Source organism: Engystomops pustulosus, chromosome 5 (genome assembly GCF_040894005.1).
Source record: "Engystomops pustulosus chromosome 5, aEngPut4.maternal, whole genome shotgun sequence".
NCBI lineage: Eukaryota > Metazoa > Chordata > Amphibia > Anura > Leptodactylidae > Engystomops > Engystomops pustulosus.
This window is the reverse complement of record NC_092415.1, coordinates 38,338,372-38,363,317: the sequence shown is the minus strand read 5'-3', so window position 1 is coordinate 38,363,317 and position 24,946 is coordinate 38,338,372. Positions and strand designations below refer to the sequence as shown.

Here is a 24,946-nt window from a genome sequence, read left to right as displayed (position 1 = left end):
TGACCTCAGCTGTGACCATTACACAGAAGCTAGCCAGTGTCTGACCTCAGTAGTGGTGGTTGTTCCTATAGGGGTCTTCACTGAGGCCACATATTAGCTCCAGTAGTGACCTTCCACAAAAGGGGAAACCTTAAGAAGGGAATACGCTTCAGAAAGCCATGACTATATCACTGACTCTGAATCATAATGGCCAGGAAAGTTAATTTATTTCTGTAGGTTTGTAAACGGCATGGACAACCCCAAAGGGGGTTTATTAGGGTTAGATGCTGGCACACTCCATCTGAATGCCATAGGCTTCCCCACAAAAATCTTCAAGCTGGTTCTGGGACTGTGGATACAAACAGTATGCAGGTACATTAGATGTTATTGAAAAAAAAACCTCTGTGTGTCAATCCTCACATTATGTTGTCTTCTGCTTTGGATAATTGTTGGTTATTAATTGCATAAAAGGTCCCTGTAGAGAAATGTGGTTAGGATCGGAATACACAAGGGCACTCTTAGTGGATATCCATTTACAATTTTCCACTCATGTTTGCTAAAAAAAAAAAAAAACTTCTGAAAACAGAAACACAAGACTGCGCCATTTATGACATTACTTTTATTGCCGTTTTACACATATTAATAAGAAAAATAAACATACATATGAGAAAAAAATATTGTAATCCAAACATTAGATATTACTAGTATCCAATTTCACATCCAGCTCTAATATTAAAGCAAATACAATAAAAATTCACACACTTATGGTTTTTACGGATTTTGGCTTTAGTTGTAGTAGTACATCGCAGTGTCTACATAGATAGCACGGATTATCCATTGCTTTTCTTTAAACATTTTTAAAAACTGCAAAAAAAAAAAAAAAAAGGTAACACATTTCTAAATGCCTCCTTCTATAATAAATGCAACATATTCATCACAAGATTTTTGGATGTAAGGTAAGTAGTTTTATTGTTGGTGTGTGGACTTACCCTAGTTAGTGCAAATGAATAACTCTAAATGAGTCAATAGTGTATCAGCAAGGCCACAGTAAGGTGTTATTCTAGTAGACTCATACAAAGGATAGAGAGATGATATGATTGTTCAATATGATAATAGCATTGAGATACATCACTTTACAGATATGCTAAAGCTTTCTCTAAGATCTCTAGAAACAAGGGAGCAGGAGGAGCTATGATTTTTGCAAAAAAACAGAGGGCAAGTGACCTCTTCCTTGGGATCATCTTAGTATGATGGTGGACTGAAGTTAACTCATTGGTCTTGAAGAGGTTACATTGGATGAACGTTGGCCAAGGCTACTGATTTAGGCAGGAGAGGTAGACCATCCAATGTCAATGGCGAGTTGCCCGAGCCTCTCCTGATGGCAGATATTATAGCGGTGGTCTGGGGTCATTATTTTTTAAATAACCCCAGGTGCCGTAAAAATAACAAACATATCTGTCCCAACTGTCTGATGACAATAGAAAATAACCTATCTTTTGCGTTTTGGCCAGTCGGCCAGTCATGCGTAAGCCAACAGTTATCACACAACCTCATTTCACGTTTTTGTGTATGAGGCCTTAAACTAATTCTTCTCCTCCACTCTGATCCAATGAGGTTTTTCCCTTCATTGCTGGCCTCTGTTTACAGAGGAACAGTGTCACATCATGCGCCCACTACAGCCTGGACTGGATGTAAGGAGCTGAGTAAGTACAAGTTCGTTCTTATTTTTACACTACCTGGACCAGTTCTAAAAAAAATGTACAAGTTTCAGACGACCTTTTGAGGGAAACGAAAAAAAAAAAGAGTGAGCATGTTGAATTTCAATATATCCAATTGTTAAATGAGGCACCACTAAAGGCATCTGAAAGTGAGAGAAAATGCTCTCCGAGTCAAGGATAGAGTTCCAGAAGGATAGAATCAGCTGAATATGCATCCCCCCCCACAGCCATCGTAAGAGTATGACTAGCCTCAGTTGCCAACTGCCTTGAGATCATAACATGAAAATGCTATGTTGACGATGATGGCTGTAAATGTCTGAAGTGTGGGGGGGAAGTTGTTTGTTCAGGAGCTAGCCACATGATATGTAGGAGGTTTTCTCTTTCCATAACCATACCAGTTTATTGTAATCAGGTAACTAGGCAGACATCTAAATGTTTGTGTAAATTACAGGCTTTCAGCAATTACATAAAATAATATTGGCGAGACATTTCCTCGGATTTAGACCTCCGCTCTGTTTCTATACTGTATATAACAGGGATGAGACAGATACTTCTGAAATATATTGCACATTTCTCTGCTTTCTATATTTAAACAGATGATTGCTGGAGGTTGTCTATAAATATTCAGAGATAGGGATATTTTTGGGCCAATTAATATGTTGGTAAACATAGGGGAATAGGTTTTGCAGGTTGTAATCATAGGGTTTGTCCAGTCACAACAAGTTACCTACAGGATAGGAGGCAAGTCTCAGTGATGGGACCCTTAAGAATCACAAGAAAGGGGGTCCAGGTGAACAGCGCAGCCAGTCGAGCTCCCTGCTGCTCTACGGCACTGACAGATATAGCCGAGTCTGGTATTCCGTTATTTCCATCTACCCCATAAACCGTGAATGGAGCAGGAGACCGCATGTGCGACCAACTGCCTCATTCTATTGGGCTACAATGGACTCCTGTACTCATGATCTGTGGAATTTCCATCACTGACACCTCCAGTGATCAGCAAGTTAGCCCATATCCTGTCCAAAGATGCTATCTTGTTGTGACTGGACAACGCCTTTAGGAGAGGTTCTCAGAACTAATCACTTATGGCATATAGATTGGACATCCCATAAATGGTAGATGGTGAATGCTCATTATCTAGAAAACCCTATGTCTATATACCCCACACTGTAGTCAATGAGTGATATGTAGTGTGCACCCTTGGCTCCTAGCATCTAACTATAGAATGAAGTGGCACCAAATATGTGCCGCCAACTGTCCACTCATATCATGGAAGGGATTGTTAATCCCATCAATTAGACATTAATAGGACATTCTCATTGCCCTATAGCGATGATATATTGTACAGGCATGTGACTGCTGCTGGAAATCATTGGCCACAGTGGTCATACTATACACTAGAGATGAGTGAATCTATTGGTTGTTTTCTGTAGATGCAATTCAAACCGGAAAGGATCTTATCTAACCTGTGGCCAAGAAGACTAGACAGGATTATACATCATTTTCCAATTGGTGCGGACTGAATAGATTTGGCCCTGAACGGAATCCATCGAAAAATTTGGTGAAGCTTCTGTGAATCGAATCTTAGATGATTTGTTCATCTCTTCTATACACAACTATGAGTGACTGGCTGCAAGGTAAGTATACAGAGGTTGGTGGCCACCATTGCTTTGGGGGAATATGTGAATATTCTATTTGTTTGTATTTTTTTCAAAAAATTTTTAAAGATGAAATAACCTGCCGAAAAAAAAATCAAAGAAGACGCAGTGTTGGGGCAACCATACTGTGGGCCAGCATTTTACACTTCTACATTGATCGTGTCCAGAGACTTTTATTCAATTCTGGCCCAAAACAGAGAATTACATTATACGGTTCTTATTCTGCAAAAAAACCTTCCTAAAAGACTACACAAGCATGAGCCCTATAGTCTCTTCATGATACACAGCAGTCGGAGAGATAAGGTTGTCTGCATGTATCAGGAGGGGGAAAGCTCTGACTAATCTTAAGCCGGTGGCATACATTATAATGGAGGTCATCCATCAGTGCACAAGTGCCACGGCTGGTAGCTTTATTACCCTCTTCTCTGTAATTAGTGGATAAGATCACGGAAATGGGATCCGTATGTAATAAAATCACTTTTTAAGGCACTAAATATTGTCACGACGATGAGACCAGCATTACTGTGAGGAGGGATAGCATACATGGCACCACACCAGCACCAAAGCGATACCTGTCTACAGGATACCGGGGCCAATCATAGCATCAAGGACACTTGGAATTGGGGTCAATGTGAAAAAAGACTCATTTTGAAAAATAAATTTGTTTAAAGATGAAATAACCTGCCGAAAAAAAAAAAAAAAATCAAACAAGGTGCAGTGTTTAGGCAACCCTACTGTGGGCCATAATTTTACACTTCTGCATTGATGGTGTCCAGAGACATATAGTAGATGCTTGGCTCAGCAACCCATACAGTCACTATGGATCCGAATTTGGCAATGGACTATGCATCAGCACCACAGCCTTGCTATCTTATTCTGATCACATAATCATCAGATCACGACTTCCATTCTCTAACATACATAACAATCTATTTCCAAAAAGGATAAAAAGAATCCTGATAGATATATCCCTAGAGCTAACCCCTGCATAAAGAACCTCCGCAGAAGGTTATGGAAAATTTCACAGATGAAAACACCAGAAAATTCGACTGTTTCGTTTACTAAAATAATGGACCTACAAAAGTCCAACTGACCTCCCTATACTCAAGAGGATTTTTTGGGAACTCTCTGAGTCTGTAATGGAATTCAATAATGGTGTGAATATATTACAAGGTCCTGTTCATTTTTCAGCAAGCGTCAGGTTATCACTGATCTGCTTTATTATTATTTTTTCACCGATTGTTTTCTGATTGATCCAAACTGATGCCTTTTTTTATCCTATAGGTCATTTATGGGGTTGTCCAAGAATCTTGGAAAATTTCCTTCATTTTAAACACAAAAAGGAAGTGTACTTGTCCGGCTCCAGCTCCAGAATTGCAGTGGTGTCCATTTTTTTCGCCACTACTAGCTGGGCCGGAAGCGATTGGGGTCAATAAATAGCCTCAACATCTGCAGATGTTCCTCATCATTGTTCACCCATGTACTTCTGGCCCAGCCAGTAGTCCTGAAAAAACAGAGATATTTGCAATAAGGGGACCTGGAGCCGGATGAGGTGAATACCCTTTTAAGTCAATAGTGGATGGAAACCTTAAAGAAACTCGATATGAGGAACAATTTTTTATTCTGCCTAGTAGACTCCAGTAAAGAACAGTCATAGACAGTTCATTGAAATCAGATCAGTAAATACTCGCCAAAAATGTGTAAAGAACCTTACTTGTAAGGGATCTGCTACTTACAAGCCTTACAATAATTTTGAATTATTTTATTAGAGCTCTCCATTGTATTGCTACTGTACAGCTTAATATATGAAGATCCACTAGTATCCAAACATATGGAATGTGTAAACGGGACCCAAAGTACATTATTTCTTTGGGGTTTTTGGAGTCCTACGATTGTCAGATATGCACTTTTTTAGTTGTATATACATAAAATATGGCTTAATTGATGAGAATTTACTTAGTGCACCAGGCCAAGTTGGATATGACAAGCGTGGGTTTTAAACCTCTAAAAATAAGACCTGTCATCAAACAGAGATCTTGGTTTACTTTAAGAGTTGTCCAAGATGCAATAAAGTTTTTCATGTTACAGTGGGACCATGGGGGCGGGGGGATAAATCCCTTAAATCTAGAATAGCCCTATAAATCATGGTACACAACATAAGCAACAAAATCTCCACATGTTTTATCAGCGTCAAAAATCTCTCAACATGAAAACCTGCGGCTTTAGGTAGCAGCCCTGACAAGCTGTGTAACCATAACTTTGTGTTTGTTGTTAGAAGTAGGATTAATAGTCTAAGACTGTAGCTAGACTTAGGGCACAAGTCTTTACTCAGCTGTGCTCTTAGTTCTCTTCTCTGAACTGCTTCACAGCCCCTCTCTTTTTTGCTGTGGAAGTGCAGTGGCAGTATTTTGAATGACTACGACAACAATCACAGAGAGTAGAGGGGATGGGTTTTAGAGCAATTCAATGCAAACACTTAAAGCAGAGCAGTGTTAAAACATACAAAAGTTTTCACTTTTTTCTTACCTACAGTTACTAAAAACATACAAAAAGCTATGGTTACACATACTATCTGTAGTTTTGCCTGTTTAAAAATTCCTTTTAAAGGGGTTCTCTGGCCATAACAAGCTAAGCCCTATGTTATATAGGGCCTAAATTGCCGATGAGTGTGGGGTCAGTTGTACCAGAGCAGTCAATCATGCTTGTGCCAGCTGCCCTGTTCATCTTTATGGTGCTGGCTGAAATAGACAATTGCGGCACTCAGCTGCTATCTCCGCCAGCGTCATAGAGAAGAACCAAGCAGCCGGCACATAGGGCCTAACTTGCCATCACAGGAGAAACACTATAAGACAAGAGGAAAGGTTAGGAATGAAACTTCTGTACTTGCATGACTCAAGAAAACAAGCATCAATACCCCTTGTGCTAAATCTCCTAGAGTGATCACTATCTAGGAGATATTGGAGAGTGTTCAATGCAGAGAGCCCAGGGCACTGTGAAAGGTTTGAGAGCACCCTCATGTGATCACACGGCATCATCCAGTGTTCTGTATCATATGATCAAACTGCTTTATACTTCAATGTTTTTGCACTGTAAGCAGTTTTATAGGGTTTAGGCAAGGTAAGGTGGGAGACAGGTAGATTTAAACAGAATTTTGTCATCCTATAAATAACGCTTTCTTTTCTCCAAGTGCGGTGGTTCACAACCACAAGATATCCGTGTCTCTATTAGGAAACAAACCCATGATGCCCAGAATGGCCAACATTGATGGCATTTAATCATTTGGTTGTAAACCCTACCCTTCCATAGATAAGGAGGATGCACCAGAAGCCATCTGTTAATATTCAACAGCAGATGAGGCCATTACAAAATCTTGACAAATCTCAGTGAAATCCTGTATAAGACTGAGATGCGCACTTCTCCTTATAAGGTGTGAACCTCAGAGATTTCGATCTTAAACTCCAGGGGCTGCAGGCTGTGCACTTGAGTACTGCACTTTGGGCATGTGAAATACATGTCGGCTGTATAATTAGTTTTAATGCAGTAGTAGCAAAAGACATGAGTGCAACCGATGGTATGAGGCATGGTGGGCCACTCTCCGCAGAGACAACATTCCTTGCATATGACGGCTAGAGATGGATCGGTAAGGCGCAGACCCTTGACTGGCTTACACCAGGAGAACAGCTTCGTTTTCAACTTTTGGGTATTAATAAGTGGCAAAACAAAAATCAAAAATTCTGCAAATCCATGCCACAGAATTTCCCTGTTCATATAATCAAAGCCAACTTGACGCACCCCTTGGGGTTTGTTAAAAACAGACCGGATTCCCAGCAGTCGTTCCGTCAGTGTTGCAAACTTTCCTTGCTGTAGAAAAAATAAGAAATTCAGAAGCCCAAAAACCTTGATTAGCCCCGAAGCAACATTTATGAAATGCTTCATCCTGTGAAATGAGGACCCAAAGGGGTTATTACTGAATAAGTCATAGGACCTTTCCTCCAACCACTTCCCTCCAACAGATAAGAGAGCAAACCAGACTTTCTGCTGCTTATTAAGTGGCTGGAACGTCGGGCTCTGCGAAAAGTCATTCTTGTAATGAATGTTAAGAATTGCTTGTCCGACGGTGGCATTCTTGGAGTAGACAGTGTATCGCCACAAAAACAACCACAAAAACGCCTTGATCTCCGGTTCATAGCGACTCAATAGTCCTGGTTTGAAGCCTTGGAAACAGCTGTTAAATTGAGACCAAATTAATTGTTCTAGCGCCTTGTTTAGTTCAATAGCATCCAATTGGCTTATTCGTAATACAGGATTTATGTCTTCCATGTTGGTTTTAGCCATGGCTATTTCACCTGCAGGCAGAAAATAGATATTTTTATTGAGTTATACAGTGTCAAATCTATAAACTGATTTCATCTTGTGACTAGGAGAACACGGCATCTTCCCATTTAGCACCTGTCCTGTTCTCAACCCCCCTGCCTTTAGGCTCATCTGGGGAAGGTCCTATGACAGCTCACTAACCTTAGAGGCCACATATGCAAAACGGTCCCCATTCACACAACCATAGTAGTGGCTATAATGGTCACAATAGATGTTGATGACAACCAGTCATGGTGCAGTGCACACACTATGTATCACCATGGCTAATTCGGGTTGCTGCACCACAAAATAGAGGGTTTGTTGTGTATTTCGCTCTTAGGGAGCAGGGAGTTAGGTACAAGGAGCGCCTGCCCTTATCCAACTGGGGTGGTTCTGGCCACAATGAGCATGAAGCCTCCTCCTTTGACTGAAGTTTATGGTATATAATGGAATAAAATTGACATCAGAATAATTTCCATTGCATTGCAAATTCAACTGCAAAATTTGCCTGTCTAATGTGCAGACCATGATTAAATAAGCTAAAGCAAAAAAAAACAAAAAACTTTTTCAACATAATAAAAAAAAGAAACATCATACAAAAAAAATGAAATATATTCTTCTCCATTGTTAGTACTTAAAGAATGGGATTCACCAAAACTTGCGTTGAGTTGTAAAGACCTCAGCAGGCGCAGATCTCCTAAAGGTCCAGCTTGAGTTTTGACTGACTGCTTCCTGAATTTCGCATTATTTTGTCCACCCATGGTCAAAACATACATAGATAGTTGACCCCATGCTTGAAGCGTACAGCAGAAACAAGGAACAAAAGCTCGGCTCCTGCAGGTGGGCCTGACTATTGTATTGTGATTATCTGATGAAAGAATAAAATTGTATGTGGGGAGAAAAAAAGAAAACTAAATGCACCGCAGTCCGGAGACTATTCATGAAATACTCGACTCTGCTACCTATTGACATTCGCTCAACGTCACATGAATATCATGTTGTAACAAAGAATGACCCCAGATCTGCAGACAAAACCTGAGAACAAAGGGAGGTTCTCTCTCTTGAGGTCACTGCACTAACAAAAAGAAAAGTCAAACTACTGAAGCCAAATTGTGCACATGCATAAAATGTGGAGGCGAGCCCACCGCAGCCATTTGCCGGCTTCTATTCCCTGTAGGCCAATTTAAGTGAGCACCTTCCAAGCAAATGATATGTGCAAGAATGCTGCACCGGATTCTCCCTGCTCTGCCTGGAGTAAATAAATAAGCACTCGCTACATTAATTCTCATGTCTTACTACACATGGAACAAAAGAAGATTGGCTTCTGCTCCTTTTTAGGCCATTAAAAAAAATAATAAAAAGAAAAAAAAAAAAAAACTCTACATACATATAAATTTATGAAATCAATAAATAAAATTAATACATTTATGCAAATTCACACATAAAGGGGTTGGTATATAGATATACATATATGAGGTGGTTAGTGAAATGTAAATTGGCAAAATGGACCAACAGAAGGATCTGCACAACGTGGACGAGGACAGAACCGTGCTGGATGGTTAAATGGGTCAGAACTGTTGAAAAATACAAGCTATTGGCTTGTTCCTGCAATGCCGTAGTTAATATGTATCGAGGTGGTATATGGAAAAGCTACCGGTAAACCAGGGACATGGACAACCAGAATCGAGACAGAATGCAGCCAACGTGATCGCTGATAGAAAGGTGTCCGAACCCACTGGGGGTGATTTACCACGCCTCTTCTGCCAGTTTTGTGGAAGACAAGGCTCATTAACCCCTTCATGACTCAGAGTCATGAAGTCATGAGATGCCTGAATCTCCAGATCAATTTTCGCTGTTCTTCTACGCGTTTGACGATATCTTTGGAAAAAGCTTTACATATCCAATGTATTTTTACTTTTGCTTCTTTTCATGACATGTGAGACTTTAACTTCATAGGATAGTTTTATTAATTACATTTTTTTCTTTATAAAATTAGCTGATAAATGACTATGAATGTGAAAAATATTAGCTTTTTTGTATTTCTTCCGATTAAAAGTTTTTTTTTTTAATAAGTAGCAAAACTGAATAAACTTTTACCAAAATATGTTAGAAATAGGTACAGCATTAGTCCATCACCCTTTCCCCAAGTTCAAATGCAAATACAGAGGATGCCTGTTCTTCGGCCATTCTGCAAACTGTAGGTTAATGTATATAGTGGAGTACAAGCTGACCCGAGTATAAGCCGAAGTATCTTATTATAACACAAAAAAACTTGGAAAACCTATTGACTTGAGTATAAGCCATGGGTTGGAAACTCATTGGTCACTTCCTCCGCCCAGTATATAGCTAGTCAGCCCCTGCCCCTCAGTTTTTAGCATGCCTGCAGCTTTCTCAATAATAAGCCTACAGCTGACAGGCTGAAGGGGGGAACATTTCAAACGACTATATCTCCTGAACCCTGGCACCTAGAAGCATAATCAAGGTGAATCCAGGAGAATCTCCCCTTTTGTACGATATAAGGATTGTGTTTGGGTGCTACACAGAACAGAAGATATCCACTCAAAGTTACAATTGGAAATCTCGGCATTAGAAACCATCATATTAAAAGGGGGGATTCTACTGTTTAACATGACACCTAGATTGTGTTTCTAGGTCCCAGGGTTCAAGGGATAGATCATTTTGAAGTTGGCCACTGTCATGATATTTATAAATGTCTTTTCTGCACAGGGTATTTGCAAATAGGACGCATATAGCCATATGGCAGTCGTGATGGGGGTTAAATCAGCTATTCAGCTTCTATTTCAAGTAGTTTGCGCCCCACTAAACCTACTAAAGTCTCTAACAGAAAATGGTGGAAACTGATCAGGATTTTTAGACCAGGCTAGACTTGATCTAAACCAGTTTAACTTGGTGGAATTAAGGTGAGAGCCGTAGACCGCCCTTTTGGTTTTACTTAGAGGCTGGTAGGCACTTTCAATAGTGGACAGGTAGCACTATGGGGACCAATTTGCTTCTACACAACTAGCACAGTGGGAGGAGAGGGGATTTACTAAAACTGGTGTTCATATTCCCCACACCCGGCATAACGCATGGCGGATTTACTAAGAGGGTCCGGCCTCTTAGTAAATCCAAAAGGGCGTTCCGCAGCTCGATCAAATATTGATATGATTATCAATATCAATTAGGAGGGGGCCCTATCAGACCCATCAGCTATATTCAAGGGTCTCGACTGGTGGCACCAAAAGCTACATAAAGAATAAAACTAGAAGAACAGCTCCATTCCCTGTGGTGTGGTTGGGCAAAATAACTGCAGCTCCTATTCATATACTACACTAATATGGATTAAAGAAATAAGTTGGAATACTTAGGTAGCAAGTTATTCCCTATCATGTGGATAACAGGCTGATAAGCGAGGGTTCGACTGCTAGGATCTCCTCCCAACATGAGAACAGGAATCCACACCATCAGGAGAACAGGGGTCCCTGCATGTGTCCTGCTGCTCAATTCAATAGTACAGGAGTGTCAGAAATTGCTGAGCACAGCGCTGATCATCTAGCCAACAGTCTATTAAATACTTCTCGTCTTAAATTTTTTAAGTTTCCCACTGATTCCCTTTCCAAAAACCCTATAGATGCCCTATACTTGGGTACGATGGATTCTAGCTGCACTGAAAAGGCGTATGCTAAACGGCTGCCAATCGGTGTGGAGGCTGTAGGTTTATGATAAGCTGAGAACACGTTTGGTACATGAAGACTGTATGCTATGAATGTGGTGTGAACATCGCCTCATCCATTGATAAGTATGGTGCACGTTCCTGGTGTCACATTTATCTACGTACAAGGGGCCATTTCCAAGTCAACATCTTGATTCATGAAGTCCTTACTCCAGAAGGTCTTCCAAGTGGCCCTTGTCCTTTCCACTCATGGCACCTACCCCGTGATCTGATGTATGTCCTCCGATAACCAAACGCATGGGCTTCTTCCCCTTCCTCTTTGTGTCCGCCTCACAGATCTGCAAATACATTACACAGAGTTTGGCGGAGAGTTCTGGTTGTATTAAGTTTTAGACATGATCCCATATCATGTAAACACATCCTCCTCGCCTAAGTAGGTGTCACATACCAGACTGCAGCCTATAGTAACTGGCCGAGAACAGCTGTTCTTCATATCAGCCCTTCTCCGCCATCAGTAAAATGTCCAGCAAAAATGTGAGGTATTACATGGAGAATCTGCAGATTTGTCACGTCCCAGTTATGTCTCAGTTCTCTGTCTGCACGATTATATCCGGAATTATACGCCGCACCATATTTGTTGTCCAAGTCACCTGAAGCAGGGTGCAGCCTGGCCATCATACAACACCTCCATCACTCATTACACAGACCTTACACGTATGCAACAGAGGATTCTACGTGTTCCATATGTTCTCATTAGAGAAATCAGTGATGGTCCCATATTGTCTGAGTGAATTTGTAATATCAATCAGGGATAAGATTATTCTGACCAAAATTAATCTACCATCAAAATCCATCATGATAAACCAGCGACACGTAGTCATAGATCAAGGTACCGTGACTGTGGTAATCTTCTTATATGTGTTATCCATGGCCTCCTTCATTCTAAGTCTATGGGTGTGTTAACAGAGCTCCTCCGTGCTTTAGCTTCACAGGCTTTTAAACGGTCTCTCCCTCCCCCGGTTCCTTCAACACTTCCCTACTCCCATCTGCCTGATTTAATCTCACTGCAGCAGAGGAAGTTTCAGCACACTGTGGGAAGAAGTGCTCCTACACAGTGTAACAGCCTGTGAAGCTACAGCATGGAGGGGCTCTAGTAACACCCCTCAGAGCCCTTCTGGTTCATTAGCATTAATCTATTAGCGCTTTCTTAGCATAAAGTTAATTTTAGAAGGAAGGAGGTCATACATAACAAATATAAGAAGATAACCACAGTCACGGTGCCTGGATTTGCTTTGATTTCCCCGAATGCCTCACAACACCAATGGTTTCCTTGGGCGTTTTCACATTGGCTTATTTTTTCACCGATCCGTTGACCGTGGAAAAAACTCTTTCTAAACATGTCCGTTGATTTTCACTGATGCAGATCACGGAAAGCACTAGAAGTGTATGGGTCCGCAAAAAAAAGAAAACTGATGAAGCACGAGTCTTTTCTCACTGATGAGAAACCAGGTGTTATGTATTCAAAGCAATACAAAAAATTCAGTTTTTTTGCAGACATGGAGACAAAACAAGAGACAAGAGAAGTTTTTTAACACATGCAGTTTTTTGACGGACTGCTTAAAAATGGCCCAAAAACGCGTTCAAAAACGCCAGATGTGCCATCACCCTTAGGCCAGTGACATACGGGGTGTTTTGAACCCGTTTTTAAGCAGTCCATTAAAAAACGCATGGGTTAAAAACCTTTTTTTGAAAATGCATCTGTTTTTGACCCGTTTTAATTAAGATAATTGGTAAAACCGGTCAAAAACGGTTGCGTTTTTAAAAATAACCTTTTTAACCCATGTCTTTTTTAACGGACTGCTTAAAAACGGCCCAAACACAGGTTCAAAACGCCACTAGTGCTGTTGGCCTTAGGGTGATGCCACACGTCATGTTTTTTGGATCGTTTTAATGCATACGTTTTTGAAAGTTTACAATGCGTTTGGCTGCTTTTAAAATGTTTCACAGCTGCTCACACTTTTAGAAATGAAGACAAACAGGTTCAAAGCAGCCAAACACATGGTAAACATTAAAAAATGAATGCGGTTTTAAACGGACTGATAACGCATGCTTTAAAACGGTCCTAAAACGTGACGTGTGCCATCACCCCGAGTCTCCCTGGTTTATCATGATGGATTTATATGGTAGTATTCCAGCAGGAGGCTGTACCGGGCCGTTCTAATTTGTTGCTATATAAGGTCAGGACACATGCGCGTATATTCCCAATACAAGGTGACATGGGTTGGACAAGGATCTGATGGGGGTTCTTTTCCCAGGAATCATTAAAAAAACCTCTAGGTCTGACAAAAGGTACCACACATACCCGGCTCCAGCTCCAGTCACTGCCGGCTCATCGGGGAATTGGTGAGGTAGAATATCTAGACCATACATAGACCACAATGAACCGGGAGCCGGAGCAGGGTAAGGCCACTTTTTGGATAAATCGGTCTCCAGGAGAATTTCAATGATTTATAGAAAACCCCTTTTATATGTTTCCTAATCAACAGGATAAGAGATAAAATCTTAGTGAGAGACCAAACACATCCTGAGGGTCTCCTTCCCCGGTATCGTCAGGCTCTGGATGTCATTCACTATATACAAGACTCGCTAGCAAAACGGAGAATAGATGGCAGTGCCACAGAGAGAACACAGTGCCACAGGGCACACGCTCTACCTGCCGCTTATTTACTTTGGATGGACGGGACCCTATTCTCGCTTAGGCGAGACACCCACTCATCAGGGTGTTATTCCCCATCTCTAACCCCTTTAATCTCATAATAGTTGTGCGGTTTAGGGTCAGAGGGGAATATGCGATCCCTCTGTTATTGATCAAACAAATTTACTAAAATTTCTGTGTGTGAGTGACAGCGGGTGCTGTGTATGTGGGACCCCCTGATCCAGGGACATGAGACTACACAACATAATACGGGATGGAAGGTTTACTTCTGACTGAACCCCTGATGCTGATTGGAGGAAACCCCCTGTAAATACCCCAGATTACTAAGTCACATCTTTTGTGTAGAAAGTTACAGAAACTTTGGAGAAAATCTGCAATGTGTTGTTATACACAGGTCTTCCCCCTCGTGTGTTGTCATACACAGGTAGGTCTTCCCCTTGTGTGTTGTCATACACAGGTTGGTCCCCCCATAGTTTGTTAGACGATAATGGTGTTGCTATACATAACAGGCAAGACAGATGATGGGGGTTATAAATCACCATCAGACGTTTCTATACACAGCACTGTACCCCATGTGTTATATACAGTATAGACTCCCATGAGTTGTTATATACAGTATAGTCCCCCAAACTGGCTCCAGGTTTCAGTAGGCCCCTGGGCGACAGACTCAGTGGGCCCTTTTGCAGTGAACTCATGTGGCAGCATTAAAAATAAAGAAACTAACAGTCTCCTGTTCCTTAAAATATTCCCTAGTTTATCATCCCAAACTGCCCCCTCATGGTTATTTTATATTCAGCCCTCTCACCCCCTATGGATTCATTAGATACAGCCCCCCTCTACCCCATGGATTCCTTATGTACATCTTTATGTGGGCCCCCCCAGCAGCTCTGGGCCCTGGCATGGGCCCTGGCACTTGCCCCGGTATGCCCAGTGCTGGTGCCCACCCTGCCCCCACGTGTTGTTATATACAATATAGTCCCCCCCCCCCATCAAAGCCGCATCTGCCAGGCAGATTGCGCCCCCTTTTGTGAGGGGCGGACGCCACTCACCTCAACTCACGCAAAGCAAGAAGACAGGGTTAATACAGAAAATTTTCCAGCTTGGCATTTCTTAAAGGGGTTTTCCCACCAATCAAGTTACGGCCTAACTTGCTGATCAGTGGGAGTCTCAGTGATGAGACCCGCACAGATCACGACAACACGGGATCCGAACGGTCCCAGGTACCTCCGTCGGACCCCTTGTCGCTCCGGGAGAGTGATGGAGCAGACGGCTGCACATGTCCGTTCTGCGTCATTCATCTCTATGGAGCTGACGGAGATTGCAGAGGAGGGGCTTTTATGGGGGGGGGTGAATAATAATTGAACTAGAAGGTGGGTTACTGTATATAGCTTAACCAAAGTGAATTGTATACAGTGGTCAGATCTTAAATAAAAGGGGAGCATTTATGGGGAGGGCTGCATATAAATAAAGTGGGGGGTTCCATCTATGGGGGGAAGATTTCAATTGGGGGGGCTGTATATGGAGTTCTGTATGTAATTTAATTGGGGGCTGTATATAAGTTCATTAGGGTGGTGTTTTACACATTAGTTTATTAGGGTGGAACTGTTTATTAAATTATTAGGACGCTGTATATCAAATTGTGTAGTTTGGGATATATACTCCATAGGAGCACAGTGTTCTTATCCAGGTGAAATATTGTTATTGATTGTTGTATTTTTAGGGGCGCAGTGTGGAGATGCTGGATGGAGCTGAAGACATCTGGCTGTGAATTCCATAGTAATTGTCATGGCCGGGAGAAATTATAATGATATTCTCTTTGTGATGGAGCAAATAGTCACCTGTAAGGTACCGGATGTCACCAATGTCTGTGTCACTGACTGATACCAGTGTGTGAGGCAGCGTCAGCCTGAGTAGTGTCAGTCATAGGGTGTGCGTGATGTTTGGTGCTGTGTGAGGATGTTATTATTTATTATGTTAATCAGCCTTTAATCGGGTCTTAAATACTTTTTAAAGGCGTGCATGTAAATTTATATGTCAACAAATGGGCTTAATATGGGAGATAATGGCTGGGGGGGTGGGGGGGAGATGAAGAATTTCAGTCTATGCCCCAGGTAGCAAAAAGACTAGAATCAGCCCTGCCCCCCGTGTGTTGTTATATGCAGTATAGTCCCCCCGTGTGTTGTTATATGCAGTATAGTCCCCCCGTGTGTTGTTATATGCAGTATAGTCCCCCCATGTGTTGTTATATACAGTATAGTCCCCCTTGTGTTATATGCAGTATAGCCCTCCCCATGTGTTGTTATATATAGCACTGTCCTGTCACGTGTTCAGGACATATAAGACCTATATATAGACATGATAGCGGCTCATCCTCCCTTTCCTACATCATACTGTCTGCACACAATGACATGTCCCCTTATCACTCCCTGCAGGACAAGCAGAGAACCTGGGATTCAGCAGCTGCTACGGAACTACAAGTCCCACAATGCATCAGTGATAGAGACCTGGCGTTACAGGGGCTCAGCAGGGTCAGTCATATCACATCGAGCAACTCACAAAGCGGCCACAGCAGCAGCACGAGTCTCCAGGAGATAAACAACCTTACCCTCTGCAGCTGTCACTGCTGCTTCCTGGTTGCCTGCAGTCACGTGACAGAGGTCCTGGCTACGGAAGCCCTCAGAGAGCAAAAGGGCAGAGGCAGCGTGATATCTGCCTGAATTAGCTGAATTCATATCCTGTGTGTCTATATACTCTCTATACAGCTGTATATAGGTGGTCAGAGTAGATATGAGGCAGATATATAGTAACATGTAGGGATCTAGAAATAGGTAGAAAAGAGATAATATGGAGTAGATATGCAATCAATGCTAAATTGTGACAACCACTAGGGTGATACCACACATGGGGGTTTGAACCCGTTTTTGGTCCGTTTTTAAGCAGTCTGTCCAAATATGAATCCTTTTTTGACCAGTTTTAATTAAGATGATTGGTAACACACGCGCATGCGTTTTCAAAAAACGGACCAAAAACAGGTTCAAAACGCCATGTGGGGATTCACCACACATGATGTTTTGAACCCGTTTTTGGTCCGTTTTTAAGCAGTCCACTAAAAACGCATCAGTTTTTGACAGGTTTTAACAATTAGCTTAAAAAATTATCTGGTCAAAAACGGATGCGTTTTCAAAAAACGCATGTGTCTTTTAAGGCATGCGTTTTTGGACCGACTGCTTAAAAACGGACTAAAAATGGGTTCAAAACACCATGTGTGGCATCACCCTTAACGTTTTGCCAGTTCTTGATCTTAAGGTTTTTGCGTTTAGGGACATATTTGACAATATTCCTAAATATACAAGAATTGCCCCAAATTAGTTTGTTTAAAACTAGCTTGTTTTAGCCAAAATTTGATGGGATTTACAGGAACCGCACCTAAGGGTGACACCCTTGGCGTTTTTAGGCCGTTTTTAGTTAGTGCGTTTTCAGTTCGTTAAAAACGCATGTTTTTGACAGGTTCGAGCAATTATCTTAATTCAAACTGGTCAAAAACGCATGCGTTTTTTAACGATCTGAAAACACACTAACTAAAAACGGCCTAAAAACGCCATGTGTGTCTTCACCCTAAGGGTGGTGACACACATGGCATTTTTAGGCAGTTTTTTGGGCCGTTTTTAGTTCATAATAAAATGCATGTTTGAATTACCAGTTTGAATTAAGATAATTGGCCAAGCCTGTCAAAACCGCATGTGTAAAAACGGCCTAAAAACGCCATGGGTGTCGCCACCCTAAGGGAGATGTCACACATGGCGTTTTAGGCCGTTTTTGAGCCGTTTTTATTTAGTGCGTTTTTAGATCGTTAAAAAAATGCATGCGTTTTTGTCTGTTTTTAATTGCGCAAATTTGGAAAACCGGACAAAAAGGCATGCGTTTTTTACCATCTGAACTAAAAACGGCCTAAAAACGCCATGTGTGACATCACCCTAAAGCGGATATTGTGGTCCTGCTCCTGACCAGCTGTTATATGCCGTCCCACACAAGCAAGTTTGTTCTGATGACCCGATATGTTGAGTTCAGTTTAGTAATTTCAGGATTAATTCCACACGTGCACAGAGCGACTTTGTCTGAGGCTGCGTTCACACGTGGGGTTTCTGATGTCTGATTTGTTCTGTGCTTTTATTTTGATGAAAAATAATGCATTTTGGTGAAAAAACATATGCTTTTGTAGGATGAGTTTTTCCTTGATGCTTTTCAAGTGCTTTCTTAAAACGCAAAAATGAAACGTGTGAACGTGGCCTGAACGAACTTGTTCATAAGCAGCTGATCTTAATATCCCACTTTTGACGATTCAAATTTCTGTAACTATGTACAGGACATAGTAGGTCCCATGCACACGAACATATTAAAACGTAAATGGTCCTATGCATTCCAATGGGCCATACAGCCATTCATGTACATGGCCGTATTGTCCATCGTACCGTGAGCGGGACATATAAAAATATAGAGCATGTCCTATTTTCCACCGTATTTCCGATCCGTACGGCCCATAGAAGTCAATAGAAAAGTATAAAGTATGTGCTGCGTATGGCAGTGCACCGAATGCTGCGGTATATACGTGCAGTATCCTGAACCAGTGGGAGTTGCGTTCTGGTCGCCATCCATCCTATACCAGCCCACCATATTTTATACAAATACGGTGCAATACGTCCCATATTTACGACCAGAATACAGCCGTATATGCAGAGCAGAAAAGTATACAGTCCTGTGCATGAGGCTATACTCTAATGAAAGGACCGGCCCTGATTTACCACATTAGCAAAACCACATTTAATTTCTGGACCCTAGGCCAATAATGAAACTAGTGAGTAGAGATGCACAGACTCGAGTCTGGATGTATTGCCCAGATTGGCAGCCGAACAGCCGTGGCCATGGTTAGTAGCAAGGGGCATCAATTTACCGGTTGGCTGTTCATTCCAGGTCACGCGGAGGAACCCGTACTGAACCTATGGTCCGCTGATAGTGAGCCATCATCAGATCCTTCTGCTAATCCCAGAAGTTCCTCTCAGTTTTTACCAAATAACTCAATACAGAGTAGCCCAGTTATTACCTCATATTGTAGTATTCTGGAAGCCCAGTTATTACCTCTACTACAGTGTAGGACAGTCCAGTTGTTACCTCATACTGTAGCATAGGGAAACTCAGTTATTACCTCACATTGTAGTATACTGGAAGCCCAGTTATTACCTCACACTGCTGTATAGGATAGCTCCACTGTTGCCCCTCTAATTATACTGTATAAGGGTGATGGCACACATGGCGTTTTGAACCCGTTTTTGGTCCCTTTTTAAGCAGTCCGTTAAAAAACGCATCCGTTTGTTAAAAACGCATGCATTTTTTTTAAAACACATCAGTTTTTGACCAGTTTAAATTAAGATAATTGGTAAAACCTGTCAAAAACGGATGTGATTTAAATAACGCATGGGTTTTTATCAAACGGATGCGTTTTTTTTTTACGCATGTGTTTTTTTTACGGATTGCTTAAAAACGGACCAAAACAGTTTCAAAATGCCATGGGGCATCACCTTTAGATGGAAGTGGACGTCTGGGTTGTCAAATTTCAACATGCCCCCCTGGGATGTTTTGCTGCACATGTGGTCCGTTGTGTGTGGCTCCTGCCACAGCTCCCACATGGGACCTAAAGACTACAACCATGTGGGTACTTCTTTCATGTGTAACAGAAGCATAGGAGGTAAAGTTGTTTTCTAACAAATGTTATATATATTTAAAAAAAAATTTTCTTTGCAGACACGGAGACAAAACGGAAGCAAAATATAGACACAACCGACGCGCAGCACATTGTGGTAGTTTAGTGGTATAAAGGCTGGTGACGGGTTCTCTTTAAGTTCTTGTTGCAGCAAATTAATAATACATTTGTGTAAAAAGATTTATTCCAAAAATAGTTTTAATATACATACTGCACATGACAGAATCGGACAAATGTGCAATAGCAGAATCAGCTTGTGGACTTATGGTTCCATCACATGTCATAATATGTAACAGAAAACTGCATTGCAAATGGACATTACAGTTCAGTACCACTGCCTTTATCAGGATATATTGAGTTTTGAACTGATAGTCTGCTATGGAAGCTTAAAGGACATCTGCCACCAGGATGAAGAGCTGTATGCAAATGAGCCTGAGCGGCTCCAGGCTCCGTTAACACCTATGGAGCCTAGAGCCTCTCAGGCTCATTTTCATACAGTCTTTCATCCTGGTGGCAGATGTCCTTTAAAGGAAACCTACCATTTGATTTGATGCATTATGAATAAAACATACGTTGTAGCTACACTGATGCAGGATCATATCTTGGTTAATCCCTGTGCTGAGTGGTTTTGCTGATAAAACAGATATAACATTATGATAATGAAGCTCTGTGGCTTCTATGACTGCTCTGGTGCTTGCTTTCCCGCTTCTCATAGCAGGAGAGTTTCTCTGTGAGTGCATCATCATCTCCTGCAGTTTTCTTCCTGCCAGACAGAATAATCGATAGCTGCACCATCCCCCAGCTGCTGTGTATGAGTGATCCAGCTCAGGTTGATTAGTGCTTGACTAGTCATGCTCATTCTTTTTAATTGCAATTCCAAGCACGTGTGTGTAATGTGTTACATGCTGACCCAGCTTTCCCAAGGTCCTGAATGTTATAATTGTTTTTTCAGCAAAACCGCTCAGCTCAGGGATTAACCAAGATATGATCCTGCATCAGTGTAGCTACAGCATTCTCAAGGTATGTTTCCTTCATAATGCATGAAATCAAATGGTAGCTTTCCTTTAAGTTCAACCTTAGATAAACAGAGAATTGAACAGGAGGTAGAGTCAATGCAACTTAGTTCCAACTTAATTCAGTTGGAGCTGATCTGCAGTAACCTGGTCTGACCACCACACTGAAAGGGGAGCTGTCTGTTCCTGTTCCATTCTTTTGTAATCCACAGCTGAGAACAACTTACCGAATTATGCACCAGTTGTTGTACCCCCACCCATATGAGATAGAACCCCCTATAACAGTTATGAATACTTTAAGCCCAGAAAACATGTAATGCCCCTTTAAAGCATTACCAAGTGCAAAACCAAGTGCAGCCATTGTTCTATTTGCCTGATAAGAATAGAAGAGAACACCGCATTAATTTGACAATGGAAGTCAACCACTTTAACACAGCTCACTTTTAAAACATTTATCTTAAAATATTCTACATTTTGGTTTAGTTTGCCTGAAATACAGGAAATGCTTGGACTTTCACACCCTGTCACACAGTCAACTATTAGCTTAAAGGGGTTATACCAAATTACCATGTTATAAAACAATCAGGGACTGAAATCAGAAAACCCCTTACGATCCCAAGAAAATGGGGTCTCATAACTCCAATGGATAGAGTGGCAGATCACGCATGCTCTTTGGGGCTACTTTTAGTAGTTTGGCAGCTCTAGAAATTGTGGAGCTCAGTGTTCGGGTTTCTCCGGCACTCCTATAGACAGAGAAAGAGAGTGGCAAAGATAATTGAGCGCTGTGGCTCAAAAGGGGAGTGCAATTTGGGCCTGGGCTGCATTCGTGTTATAGTGGGGTTGGAGAAGGGGGTGTTGTTTTTTATTTTGGGCATTGGTGGAACTTTGTATGGGCGGGCACCCGGGGGCTTCGATTACGATGGGCCCACATTCATCCAAACTCGAGTCCCACATGAAGATGATCATTGGAGGACGCAGGAGAAATCAGCGTCGGACTGGTCCACTGGTGAATCCACAGGTGGGCCCCGATGTTTGCTGGTCATGTGACGGCACTGTGTGAATGCACTGTGCCGCAATTCACTAAGATTGTGCGCCCTATATCCTGCATGTGTCACTTCCCCGCTCAGGTCCGAGAGAATTTACCTTCTTCGTGGTGCATGTAAGTGCATTGTCTTGTGACACAATTTGAATATTAAATCCCGCGTTCAGTCCGAATCGAATGGCACGCCCCCGATTTCTGTTGCCAAAATTCCATTGTGCGCGACACAATCCCAGCACAAACCCGTTAAATACCTGTCAAAGCTGCGCAAATCCCGAAAACCATGAACAGTCCGACAAAAATGCGATCCGGAACCTTTAGTAAATAAGCCCCAATATGTATGCATTATATAAGAAACTTGAAATCAATAGAATGCATTCTCTGTTAGCTGCATCAGGATGTGCAATAGGAAATTCACCAAACTTACAGTTTATTACATTTTTTTCAAGCCTTTCCAGAGGAAAAAAACTGCCTAAAAATGAATTTGTATTGTACCTCAATTTACCCGTAGTAAAAATATTGCCATGCCCCAAAATGCACTCTACAGCCGCCCCTTCAAATAGTTTTCTTGTTCTCTTGCTTATTTAGTCCACAAATTAGTTGCCAACATTTCTAATCTGAGATGGATTATGGCCCCCGACCCACTTTACCTGAAACTGATGTATTTCCCCTTTTCGGATGTAATAAGCAGGGAGAAAATCCAAATTTGACCGCATTAGACCGAAAACTAGTAATAGCCGTTCATAGCAACATAAAGAAAATGATAAATGTTTGACAAGATCTTGGAAGAGGAACGAGGCTGAGGACGTTGATCAAGGCTAAAAGCCAGATATTGTCACATATTTCTCCTAAATTGTCAATTAAATTGGATAAACCTATGTACGGCAGTCATGAAAGATTTAGTCTAATCGTTGCAGTCATGCATTTTTACCATTACTTGCTTCATTTACGTCCACCAAGATATTTTTATAACTTGGTATTTAACTTGTGGTATTGAGGTATGCATTATGTGGAACGGACACATTTATATCAGGCCTAACTAGCCTCTGGTGTTTACTGCCCACAAAGCCAACCTTAGATTACCATATTTTTTTCTCCACTTAGTAATTATTCAGCACAGGAATAATCAGGCGGAATTTTTTTTCCGGAGGAACGGTACAATCAATTTGGGGTTAAAAAATGTCTGCGTCTGCTTAGTTATGTCGTCTTTTAATTTGGTGCTCTGTCATATTCTCCTTCTGCTAATACGCTGCTCTTGTGGCCTTGGGAGACAAGCCGCGAAGACGGGATCTTTTGTCACGTTATTTTTTAAAAAAAAGCAAAAGAATCAAGCGCTTATATATAAAAAAGTAAATAAACCGTCTCTATCTGGAGAACTCTCCAGAAACTATGGAAAGTTTGTGTCTTCACTTTTACAGTCTGGGAAGGTTAATATATAAAGTAAAGAGTATGATAATAAGAAGTATTCTATCTGCTTATATGAAGGGCGTTCTATACAGTAGTTCCTAAGTTATTGTTAGTAATGTTTCTGAGATAGACCTTGAAAGTTTTTCATTGCCTGTAGCAGGTGGAAGTGACCGGGTTGACTTCATATTATCGAACAGAAGAAAAGCTGCAACACTATTATCCTACTAATACGTAAAATAATGTCAGATCATGTCTTTTGTGGTCCAGGTTATACTATCCATACACTTAAAGGGGTTGTTCACTTTCAGCAAATAATTGATATTGTTTGTGTAATGAAAAGTTCTAGCTTTCTTTATCAATTCTTCTGGGTTTTCTAGTTCTCTGCTTGCTGTCATTCTACAGGAAGCTTTATTGTTACTTCCTGTGGATAAAAACCGGTCCCTTTCATGTGATGTGACAATGGTCATGTAGCTCTGATTACTAATGAGCCGTGCACCTGTGTGACTTCACATGAACATGGACCATTGTTTATCCACAGGAAGTAAACAATGAAGCAACTTCTTGTCTTTCCACCATCTACTAACCAACCCAACCCTGACCTCTCCATCTCAGTCTGTGGGATCACTATAGCACCGAGGCAGCAGGCCCGCTGTCTTGGGGTTGTGCTGGACTCTGACCTCTCCTTTTCACCATATATTCAATCTCTTGCTCACTCTTGCCGGATGCATCTCAGAAACATCTCCAGAATCCGACTGTTTCTACTCACTAAACTCTCTCCTCTTCAATCTGTTCTTAATGCAGCAGCCAGGCTCGTCTTTCAGGCCAAACGCTACACGGATGCCTCCAGTTTGTGCCAATCACTGCACTGGCTGCCTGTCTCCTTCCGTATTCTCTTTAAAATAATAACCCTAATCCACAAAGCTCTGAATAATGCTGCACCTCCCTATCTCTCTTCTCTCATCTCAGTCTATCGCCCTTCCCATGCTCTTCAATCTACAAGTGACATTAGATTAATCTCTACCTTAATTCGAACCTCTCATGCACGTCTCCAGGACTTCTCCTGAGTTGCTCCAATTCTCTGGAATGCCCTTCCCCGGACTCTCAGACTAATACCCACCCTCCAAAGCTTCAAACATGCTCTTATAACCCATCTCTTTAGGCAAGCCTATCACACTCACTGCATGAAATGTCAACTCTCCCTTTACTAATCCATCCTAAGTCCTCCTCCTGTCTGTTATTTGGTGAACATCAGATATTTACCAAGCTCCAGGCTTCTCTGCAGTCTTTTTCACCTAGGACCCTGTAAATAAGATGGCAGCTGATGGCTGGTTCAAGCAGCAAAATTTGTATTTATTAAATTATTTATTAAATTATTTTATATTGTTCCCTTATATAGAATGGCTGGACCATTATACAACCTCTTGTGTCACCCCCTCATCCTCATAGACTGTAAGCTCTTGTGAGCAGGGCCCTCACTCCTATTGTTCCATATGACTGTTTGTTCTTTGTAATGTAATATAGTTGTATATGTCCCCTATGATTTGTAAAGCGCTACGGAATTTGATGGCGCTATATAAATAAAGATTATTATTATTATTATTACAGAAGAACAGGAAGCAGAGATCTAGAAAACCG

General features: G+C 41.5%; 1 protein-coding gene across 8 annotated transcripts; it reads right to left on the bottom strand.

Moving 5' to 3' along the window:
• Nucleotides 1-592: 592 nt before the first annotated feature.
• On the bottom strand, nucleotides 593-19,142 carry PEX2 (peroxisomal biogenesis factor 2). Of its 8 annotated transcripts, none has more exons than XR_011855685.1 (3): nucleotides 16,703-16,806; nucleotides 11,642-11,719; nucleotides 593-843 (listed from the first exon to the last, which is right to left on the bottom strand). XR_011855685.1 is itself a non-coding variant. In XM_072151671.1 (3 exons), exon 3 carries the CDS (start codon nucleotides 7,688-7,690, stop codon nucleotides 6,776-6,778), a length of 915 nt encoding a protein of 304 aa, XP_072007772.1. In that variant the 5' UTR covers nucleotides 7,691-7,701; nucleotides 11,642-11,719; nucleotides 19,046-19,142; the 3' UTR covers nucleotides 4,570-6,775. The 8 variants fall into 8 exon arrangements, 7 of the variants coding, with proteins under 7 accessions (XP_072007772.1, XP_072007771.1, XP_072007773.1 ...); XM_072151671.1 differs by lacking the exons at nucleotides 593-843; nucleotides 16,703-16,806 and adding exons at nucleotides 4,570-7,701; nucleotides 19,046-19,142; XM_072151670.1 differs by lacking the exon at nucleotides 593-843 and adding an exon at nucleotides 4,570-7,701.
• Between the last annotated feature and the right edge of the window lie 5,804 nt (nucleotides 19,143-24,946).

What these genes read in the sequence shown, in the direction of transcription:
- PEX2 (XM_072151671.1), bottom strand. Translation starts at nt 7,690, where the DNA reads ATGGCTAAAACCAACATGGAAGACATAAATCCTGTATTACGAATAAGC.